This window comes from Theropithecus gelada, chromosome 17, assembly GCF_003255815.1.
Source record: "Theropithecus gelada isolate Dixy chromosome 17, Tgel_1.0, whole genome shotgun sequence".
NCBI lineage: Eukaryota > Metazoa > Chordata > Mammalia > Primates > Cercopithecidae > Theropithecus > Theropithecus gelada.
Genome location: NC_037685.1, coordinates 11,826,802 through 11,837,942, shown reverse-complemented (window position 1 = coordinate 11,837,942; position 11,141 = coordinate 11,826,802). Strand labels below are relative to the sequence as shown.

Here is an 11,141-nt window from a genome sequence, read left to right as displayed (position 1 = left end):
TGTGTTTCTATAGGACAAAAGATACAGAACATAAAATTTACCATTTTAACCTTTTTTTTTTTTTTTGAGGTGGAGTCTCACTCTGTCGCCCAGGCTGGATTGCAGTGGCATGATCTTGGCTCACCGCAGCCTCTGCCTCCTGGGTTCAAACTATTCTCCTGCCTCAGCCTCCCGAGTAGCTGGGATTACAGGCACCTGCCACCACACCGGGCTAATTTTTTGTGTTTTTAGTAGAGGCGGAGTTTCACCATGTTGGCCAGGCTGGTCTCAAACTCCTGACCTCAGGTGATATGCCCGCTTCAACTTCCCAAAGTGCTGGGATTATAGGCATGAGCTACAATGCCCAGCCCTTTTTAACTGTTTTTAAGTTTCATAGTTCAGTGACATCTAGAATATTCATACTGTATTGTAACTGTCACTATTGTCCATCTCTAGAACGTTCTTATTATCCTAAACTGAAACTCTGTACCTATTTAGCAATAACTCCCCATTGCTTCCTCCTCCCAGCCCCTGATAAACAGTTTCCTACTTTTTTGTCAATGAATTTGACTATTCTAGATACCTCTTATAAGTGGAATCATATTTGTCCTTTTGTGTTTGTCTTATTTTATACAGCATGTCTTCAAGATCTGTCCATATTATAACATGTATCCAGATTTCCTCTTTAAGGATGGTATTCTTTTATATATATGGTGGACATTTGGGTTGTTTCTACCTTTTGTCTATTCTGAAAAGGCTATTCACAATAGCCACAATGTTATGGACATTCGTATACAAATAACTGTTCAGGTCCTTGTCAGTTCTTCGGAGTGTATACCCAGAAGTGGAATTGCCAGCTTTTAAACTTTTTTTTTAAAGTTTAACTTTAATTCCTTAGGCATTAGAGAAAGAAGGAGACATGATCAAGCTTGTTTTGGGAGTTGTTTTGCTAGTGACATGTAGGCTTGATTTGAGCAGGGAGAGGTTAGAAGCAGAGACTAATTAGAACACTATGGCAGTAACCCAGGCCTCAATGCTCACATCTGAGTAGGTTCAAGAGACACTACAAAAAATAAAAAACATGGGACTTAATGGCAGGTTATGGGGAAAATAGAGAAGAAAATAAGGTGACTGAGTTTCTAAACCTGGGTAACAAAGATATCAGCAAACGGAAATCAAGAAGGGAATATAATTTTCCTGGAAAAAAATGATTTTTATTTAAAGAATATTGTGTTTAATATATATATTAAATCTTAAACCTTGCCAATCTTCCAAAGACCATTGCCCATCTCCATTTTTTGTCCTACAGCATTACCACTCTCTAACATAGTATACCATTTGCTTAGTTATATCTATTAATATAAGCAAATATACCGCTACCCGAAAGTCCCACAAGGGCGGGGATTTTTCTGTGTTGTTTCCATCAGTGTAGCTTAAGTATCTTGAACAGTGCTTAGCATGTAATAAATGCTCAATAAATACATGTTGGCTGAATGAATGGATAGACCGGGCATCCAGGAAACAACATGTACCACGTGGTTGGAAAATAACTAACATTGAGAACTTGCTGCATGCAAGGCAGTGGTTTTGGTCTTTTAATAGATCAAATTGTTTAACCTTTAGGCTTACAGCAACCACAAGGGATAGATAGCATCATCCTATTATAGGTCAGGAAGCTGAGGCACGAAGTGGTATACAACTTAAATCTCAGAAGTGGTAGAGCCAGGATTTGAACGCTGGCAAACTGAGTCTGGAGCCCACACACCTTAGTGCCTGTTACTATACATCATCTCATGGGATGAAGAGGCATGGTTGGCAAAGGAGATGAAGGAGATTGAAAATCAGATGGCCAAAGTGGTAGTTGAAGCGCTGGATGTAGATGCTGAGAATTTAATAGAAGACTAGTGACAGATGCTTCTCTTTCCCAGGATGGTCCCATTCTTACGGAATATATCATTGATGATGGTAGGCTGGTGAAGTTTTGTAGCATCTCAGCAGATCTATATTACTGCTTTTTAATTACAACAATGTAAAGAAATAACAGGTTAAAGTCATTCCCTTTCCAGAGGTGCTATACTAGAGAAACCCAGTTCTAACAACAACAGCATCTCTTATGAAATTCCCTCTTGGGGCTCATATATACCAGATTGGAGTATTGTAAATGTTGTAAAAAAGATGATGCATGTGACAGCCCTAAATAGCAGTCTCAGGAAATCTGTTAACAAGTGACACTGTCCATTAGAATAGGGCAGATTTTTTTTTTTTTTTAAACAGTTCAGAGGTCTTTTATTTTAACACTATTATGCCTTGAATTCATTGGGAATAGGTTCCAGCAGCTCAGACTCCTTCCCACTGGTTCTCACAAAGTGTGCTTCTCCGGGTGGAGCAGGCTGGTGCTTCAGTTGCACCTAAGTACCTTTCTCTTTGACTTCTTTTTCTGATAATCTTCCTTCACATGTTTCGGGAAGCTGTCTCAGCTCTTAGAGTACTTAATGTGTTCTTAGTTCTCTTGGCAAGAATCTTGCCCTTAACTTGTTTGTTGATAACACTGTCAGGAGCCTGCTGGATAACACTAGAGACTCTTCCAGTTTTGCCATGGTAACACCTGAAGAGTAACCATTCCCTTGATGTCTACAACATCACCTTTCTTGTAGATTTCGCATATACCTGGCCAAAGGGGCAACTCCTTGTTTTCTAAAAGGCCTGGAGAACATATATCAGGTGCCTCTCTTCTTTCCCTTTGTGTTTGTCATTTTGGCAAACTATTGAAAGATGACAGTTCCAGCCAAAAGTCCAGAATATTGAGGTATTTTATGGCTCCCCAGTAGCTGAGGGAACATTCATGCATGTTATATCAGAAGCAGTCCACACTGTGACCTCTGATTACCTAAAGCAGCAAATCACCAGATGTACACTTGGAAAGTTTTATCAAAAGCCTTTAAAGAGGTTGTTCAGATAGTTTTACTTTCACATATATATTTCACCTGTTTTTTTAGAAGTGCATCTACCTACTCTCCTACTAGCAAACCACCTTTTTATTGTAACAGCAATACCTTTATTTTGCATGCACTTTGAGAATTAAAATATCCATGACTACTTAAGTGGAAAACCAGCATTATTTCCCCATAGCTGTAAAAATAATTACAATTAAATATGGAATTATATCTTTGCTAGGTATTGTCTTTTAAAGCTATGATTCTAACACCTACGTTTCCTTCTATAGAAAAGCAGATGAGTACCGGGCGTGGTGGTTCATACCTGTAATCCCATCACTTTGGGAGGCTGAGGCGGGTGGATCACCTGAGGTCAGGAGTTTGAGACCAGCCTGGCCAACATGGTGAAACCCCACCTACTAAAAATACAAAAATTAGCCAGGCATCGTGGTGCACAGCTGTAATCCTGGCTACTCAGGAGGCTGAGGCCGGAGAATCACTTGAACCTGGGAGGCGGAGGTTGCAGTGATCTGAGATCATGCCACTGCACCCCAGCGTGGGTGACAGAGACTCTGTCTCAAAAAAAAAAAAAAAAAAAAAGTAAAGCAGATGAGCAAGTGTCAGAACACAGAACTGCATTTCCTCTAGATGTTACCAGAAGGATGAGAAGAGGATTGAAATCAACTTCTTCACTATGGTATTTAATGCATTTTCAATGCAATGTCCCTGTGTACCACCTCATTTCATACCCATCCCATACTTTGGAAAACCACTATCTTAGATAATCCCCAAGAATCCTGTCGACTCTAATGTAATTTAGTAGGCAGCTCAGGCTTTGGTGCCAGACAGGAGGCTTGAACTCGTGCCCTCTCCAAGTCTGACAATAACAACATAACAGCTCACAGCATTGTGAAGATTAAATGGAGACGATGGATGTAAAATCCATAGTATACCACTTGGCACATAGTAGGAGCTTCATAAATGTTCAACTCCTTTTTGTTTTGTATAAATTAGACCTACCTAGTAACTTCATTTCAGGAGTGGCTTAGTGGTTGTGAAGTGACATATTTAAGATGTACTTTTTTTTTTCTTATCAATAGAATTAGACTGAACATTTTTTAAGTTGTCATTTTAATGTACTCATTTTTGGAAACATATAATGTATATAATGTATTTAAATATAAGCATATACTGTGCTTATATAGGAAGGAAGATAAAGACGCCATACTAATAAAAATGAAAGATTAATATGTAGCTAAATTTCAGTGTCAAGACTTGCATAGCCAATTAGAGAAAGGAGCCCACAGGGATGAGAATGTGTTGGGAGAAGAAGTAAAGATTATGAATAAATTTTAAATCTCTATTTTCAACATAAAAAGAGCTCGTTCTCAGTTGCTTCTGATAAACCCAAATGGGAATATCCGTGATCTTTGTTCCTTCTGAACACTGAGAACCATCATGTAAAATAGGAGCAAACAACTGGCTAAATGAAAGCTTCCTTGGAAGTCCACCTATGGAAAACTGTAGGGAGCTGGGGCGGTCAGAGAAAGAGCGCTGTAAGATTTAATTTAAGCCCTGGATAAACACCATTCCTGCTTTCACCAGCTTTACCTAATAGAAATGGATTTTATCAATCAAGGCCAAGTTCAGAGACAGAGAGAGGGAGGGAGGGAGGCATTTTGCATAGAAAAAAGACAAAAGTGTTTTAAGTTCACAAAAATACCACTCACGTTAAAATGCAAGACCCTGGGAGCCCTAGGATTTTAGGGAAAACTGGTATTAACCTGACCTTTCAAGGTAACAGACATTAGCATGACTTAGATATAAATAATTGTGATGAATTATGATGATCCCTGCATTGTTACTTTCATCAGTTTGGAAAGGTTTGAGAATCTATGATGAGATTTAGCAGTAAATCTGGTTAACTAGGGAGCCCCTAGGGGAACTAACTTATGGGAGACAGAAGAGGCTTTTTTTTTTTTTTTTTTTTTTTTGAGAGGAGTCTTGCTCTGTCGCCCAGGCTGGAGTGCAGTGGCGCAGTCTCAGCTCACTTCTACCTCCGCCTCCCAGGTTCAAGAGATTCTTTTTTTTTTTTTTTTTTTTTAGGCCGGTTTTTTTTTTTTTGTCCCAGGCTGGAGTGCAATGGCACGATCTTGGCTCACTGCAGCCTCCGCTTCCTGGGTTCAAGTTATTCTCCTGTCTCAGCCTCTCAAGTAGCTGGGATTACAGATGTGAGCCACCACACCTGGCTACTTTTTGCATTTTTAGTAGAGATGGAGTTTCAGCATGTTGGCCAGTCTGGTCTTGAACTCGTGACCTCAGGTGATCCATCTTCCTCGGCCTTCCAAGTGCTGGGATTACAGGCGTGAGGCACCGTGCCCAGCCAGAAGATACTTTCTCACTTGGGATTTCTCAGGTCTTCTCCCACTTTCAGCACTATGTGCCAAGCTTTGTTTCTCATAAATGCAGATCAGACATACTGAGATGTTACTTCCCCTTCTGGTTAGCCCCCATCACTCTGGAGAGATGCAAGTCCCACAGGTACCATTTAACTTGAAGGAATGCAGCCCGCTAGACAGCACAGCGTAGTAGGGGAGGGGGTGAGAGCAATGGTCGGGGGTGGCAGTGCGGGGTGGGGGGTGAGGTCCTTTAAATTGTTTGCTGGTCCCATCACTCCTCTAAGCCACCTAGCAAGAAGCCAGATGTTAGCATTGACTAAAGCCCATCTCATGATCCCTGAATAATAGGAACTATAGAGGAAGCACTCCTGTCTTTGGTTTAGTTTGCAGCTTGTCTTCAGCTTCCCATTTCAAAGGTTATTCACTTTCCCTCCTGGTTAGCCTCCATCACTCAGCTGTCAGGCAGCCTGTGCATTTTGCACAATCTAGCCCAGTGTGTAGATTCTAAACAAATAATGAATTAATCTGCACTGTGCTGGAAATGAGGTAGGAAAACGGTGCTATTACCATAGTTCTTCTAGAAAAACCAATTAGAATTGCCTTTTCATATCTATTCTAATGCATCTAATTTAACACAGCAGTCATATGATCAAGTCTCACCCTCAAAGCACGGAGAGTCTTTCTAACTATTTTCTCTCAGAAAAATTACAGACTGAATGGGATGGCTCACGCCTGTAATCCCAACACTTGGGAGGCCAAGATGGGATGATTGCTTGAAGCCAGTTCAAACCAGCCTGCACAACAAAGTAAGAATCCATCTCTACAAAAAGTACAAAAAAATTAGCCGGGCACAGTGGTGTGTGTCTGTAGTCCCAGCTACTTGAGAGGCTGAAGCACAAGGATCGCTTGAGCCTAGGAGTTGGAGGGTACAGTGAGCTATGATCACGCCACGGCGCTCCAGCCTGGGCAACAGAGCAAGAACCTGTCTTCAAAACAAAACAAATTACTATTTTATTTCCATAAAATATTTGAAGCATAAACATAGTCTATAATAAAGCAAATAATTGTGTACCTTCTTCACAAATAAAAGATTTTAACAACTTTCCTTATTCACGGTCTAATTTAGGATCATCCCATAAATCAATACTCTAATCATCTTGAAATCACACATCTTATTCACAGTATCTCCCAGATTCTCACACCTCTCTTCATCCATATAAAGATGAACATTGACACCAACTTGTGCAAAATTAATTCCTTATCCCCGGAGCCAGCTCACCCTCAAGGGAATTCCAGCACCTCTCACTATGCACAACATCCTTAAAAAAGATGTATTGAGTATTCACTACAACAAAGTACAACATATCGTCATAATAAATATTTATCAAATGGATGGCTAAACAATCATATATTGGTAGCAACAATGTTCACATGAACATTTCGTGCTGCAATTACTAGTATCCCTTTTCTCAGTGTGATCTGGGAAAGCATATTGTTGACTTACTATTTTAGGTTAATGCTCTCCCTACGTCTTTGTAATTCCCTAGCTTTCTATCACATGGATTGTCATAAAACTTTGGAGGTGTGCCCCCTACAAGTTTATGTACTAGAAGCAAGACAATTCTGTCCTCCTCTATTTCTCCCATAAAGCATACGATAAGCTTCAAGAGGGCAGTCCTGATGTCTAGCCTGGCGCCTGGCACATAGTAGATGCTCAGTTAAAAAATTTGTGAAAGGTCTAGTTAAATGCCTCTCATCTCTCCCTTTTTATTATTATCAGGGAAGTCTGCAGAGTCACATTCCATATGTTCAGGTAAAAATGGAAGAGAACTAACAATTTGACATCTGCTACATTCCAGCCACCGGCTGGATGCTATATGTACATTACACACATTACCTCATATAGTTTTCATAGCAACCTTATAAAGTAGGTATTAATATTCTAGTTTCACAGATGAAGAAATTGAGGCCCAAAGAGATCTGTCATGAAATAAATATGCGCACATAAAATTCTTCCAGCTGGGTGCAGTGGCTAACACCTGTAATCCTAGCACTTTGGGAGGCTGAGGCTGGTGGATCATTTGAGGTCAAAAGTTCAAGACCAGCCTGGCCAACATGGTGAAACTCCATCTATACTAAAAATACAAAAAAATTAGCTGGGTGTGGTGGTGCATGCCTGTAGGCTGAGGCAGAAGAATCGCTTGAACCTTGGAGACAGAGGTTGCAATGAGCCGAGAGCGCACCTCTACACTCCAACCTGGGCGACACAGTGAGACTCTGTTTCAAAAAAAAAAAAAAAGAAAAGAAAAGAAAAGAAAAAAATATCTCCCTCTTAGAACATCTGTTCTTTTCCTATTACTTGACCAAATCAAACTCAGCCTTCAAGAACCAAATTAAAACTGTCAAGAGAAAGTTCTCCATGGATCTCTTGTACTTCTATCCATCTTCTGAGAAGATGTTGATAGCTTTTGTCCTGGGCTATCTTTTCAAGGATGTTTGTGTAGCAAACAACCTTGAAACACAGAGATAGTGTCTTTCACCGGGGCGTAGGGCAGATTTGTTTTCTGACCAGGATACTGGTATAATGGCTCCCTCCAGGACAAAGATTGGACAGGTTTTCTAAAAGCTCCCTTTAGGTCCGTTGATCCACGGAGTTTCGCCATGCGGAACTGGGGGGCTTTTGCGGCCCGCGTCGGGGCGGAGTAGCTGCCTTAGCCCCGACCAAACCGTCCTCTACAGCTTCCTGGCCCAGGCGCAGGCTGCCCGTACCGCCCTTGGCATGAAGGAGCCCGAAGAGCCGTTGCCCGATTCGGGTGCTGTGTTTACATTTGGGAAAAGTAAATTTGCTGAAAATTATCCCAGTAAATTCTGGTTTAAAAATGATGTCCCTGTACATCTTTCATGTGGAGATGAACATACTGCTATTGTTACCGGAAATAATAAACTTTACGTGTTTGGTAGTAACAACTGGGGTCAGTTAGGATTGGGATCAAAGGCAGCCATCACCAAGCCAACATGTGTCAAAGCTCTAAAACCTGAAAAGGTGAAATTAGCTGCCTGTGGAAGGAACCACACCCTGGTGTCAACAGAAGGAGGCAATGTATATGCAACTGGTGGAAATGATGAAGGACAGTTGGGGCTGGGTGACACTGAAGAAAGAAACACTTTTCATGTAATTAGCTTTTTTACATCCGAGCATAAGATTAAACAGCTCTCTGCTGGATCTGATACTTCAGCTGCCCTAACTGAGGATGGAAGACTTTTTATGTGGGGTGACAATTGCCTAGGGCAAATTGGTTTAAAAAATGTAACTAATGTCTGTGTCCCTCATCAAGTGACCATTGGAAAACCTGTCTCCTGGATCTCTTGTGGATATTACCATTCAGCTTTTGTAACAACAGATGGTGAGCTGTATATCTTTGGAGAACCTGAGAATGGGAAGTTAGGTCTTCCTAATCAGCTCCTGAGCAATCACAGAACACCCCAGCTGGTGTCTGAAATTCCTGAGAAGGTGATCCAAGTAGCTTGTGGCGGAGAGCACACTGTGGTTCTCACAGAGAATGCTGTGTATACCTTTGGCCTGGGACAGTTTGGTCAGCTGGGTCTTGGCACTTTTCTTTTTGAAACTTCAGAACCCAAAGTCATTGAGAATATTAGGGATCATACAATAAGTTATATTTCTTGTGGAGAAAATCACACAGCTTTGATAACAGATATCGGCCTTATGTATACTTTTGGAGATGGTCGCCACGGAAAATTAGGAGGTGGACTGGAGAGTTTTACCAATCACTTCATTCCTACTTTGTGCTCTAATTTTTGGGGGTTTATAGTTAAATTGGTTGCTTGTGGTGGAGGTCACATGGTAGTTTTTGCTGCTCCTCATCGTGGTGTGGCAAAAGAAATTGAATTCGATGAAATAAGTGATACTTGCTTATCTGTGGCGACTTTTGGCAGTTTAACCTCAGGAAATGTACTGCAGAGATCTCTATCAGTACATATGCGGCGAAGAGAGAGGGAGAGGTCTCCAGATTCTATTTCAATGATGAGAACACTACCTCCAATAGAAGGGACTCTTGGCCTTTCTGCTTGTTTTCCCCCCAATTCGGTCTTTGCACGTTGTTCTGAGAGTAACCTCCTACCGAGCGTCTTATCTGAACAGGACCTCATGCGCCCAGAGGAACCAGATGAAATGACCAAAGAAGCAGAGATAGATAATTCTTCAACCGTAGAAAGCCTTGGAGAAACTACTGATATCTTGAATATGACACACATTATGAGCCTGAATTCCAATGAAAAGTCATAAAAATTATCACCAGTTCAGAAACAAAAGGATGATGAATTTTCTAAAACTGAGGAACTGCAACTGGAAGATGTGGATGAGGAAATTAATGCTGAAAATCTGGAAAGCAAGAAGAAAATTGTGGGAGATCATGAAAGTGTTCCTACAGGTTCCCACAGTAAAACAGAAGGAGCAGAAAGAACCAGTGATGATAGCTCAGCTGAAACCATTGAAAAGAAAGAAAAAGCCAACCTGGAGGAACGGGCCATTTCTGAATACAATGAAAACCCAAAAGGATACATGCTTGGTGATGCAGAGAGCAGTTCATTAGAAATCCTAGAAAATAGTGAAGCAACGACATGAAAAAAACACAGAAGATTTTTCTATTAAAAAGGGTCCCCTCAATGAATCAAAAGATGGTCAAGGATAACGATGAGCCGCTCTCAGAGATAAAATCCATAGGAGAGCAGATCATTTTAAAAAGCGATAATAAAGATGCTGACCAGAACCACATGAGTCAGAATCATCAGAATATTCCACCAGCAAATAGAGAGAGAAGATCAAAAATCTGTACAATACTATAAATATATATTTATGTTTTCACAGTCACCAAGGGTACTGTAATTTATACTTGAAAAACATTATAATTTATGAAGGAAAGTTTCTGATGGTAATCTTTTAAAGATATAAGTCAACATGTTTTATTTGGCTTCTATCAGTGTGACCAGTTTTGATATTTATTTATGCTAATATTTTTAACAAGTTGTTTCAAAATATGTGTATCTCAAATTCTCCCTCAAGTGTTGTGGCCTTAACTGTTCGGTGTTGCAATAAAAAATATATTTTTATACATTGAAAATTGAAATAAGATATTTCATAGTTTTTACTAAACAATTTGACTTCTTTATAATTTTATAAGGCAATATTTGCAATCTCATGACACTGTAACAGTTTTTGATGTATTTGCAGTTTTTACAAAACTGAGGTAAAATTGTTTATAATGAACATATTTTAATAAACTGTATCTGGTCAGTTCCACTGTTAAAAAAAAAAAAAAAAAAAAAGCTCCCTTTAGAGAACTGGGGTTTCCTTGGGTTGGGGTTCCTCTGCTGTGATACAAACTCAGCATGTGCAACATCTTGGAGGCTGCTTTTTATCACCCCTATGGGACTTGGAGGACAAGGAGAAAAAATGGTGAACATGAAGCTCATGGCGCTTGTTGTGCTGTGAGTAATAAAGTCTTTTGTTTCTGACCCAGGAATCTCGCCTTCTTCACCAGCATCTATGAAAATGTGGCAATCTAACCTTTCAGCTTACTACTGGGGTAAAATCTCAGACTTTTCCACACTTTTAGGATCTTTGTTCTTGACAAAGATCTTCTTCCTGTGGGAAGCCATTTCTAACTACACCAGTTTATGGTGGGATGTCTAATACATTGGCAGGAAACACAATATGCTGAATAATGTAAGTACTGGTGAACATTTTCATTGCTTCACACTTGATTATGCTCTTCCAGAGGATAGAACATAAGTGTTTAGCATTTTTCCTGGA

At 40.2% G+C, this 11,141-nt stretch overlaps 1 protein-coding gene across 1 annotated transcript; it reads left to right on the top strand.

Moving 5' to 3' along the window:
* The first annotated feature begins 7,956 nt into the window (after positions 1–7,956).
* LOC112610876 (X-linked retinitis pigmentosa GTPase regulator-like) lies at positions 7,957–10,226 on the top strand. The gene is given in 2 exon segments (XM_025364453.1): positions 7,957–9,939; positions 9,942–10,226. Coding segments are annotated over 2 exon segments (2,082 nt in total). The 5' UTR covers positions 7,957–8,090; the 3' UTR covers positions 10,175–10,226.
* The last annotated feature ends 915 nt before the right edge of the window (positions 10,227–11,141 follow it).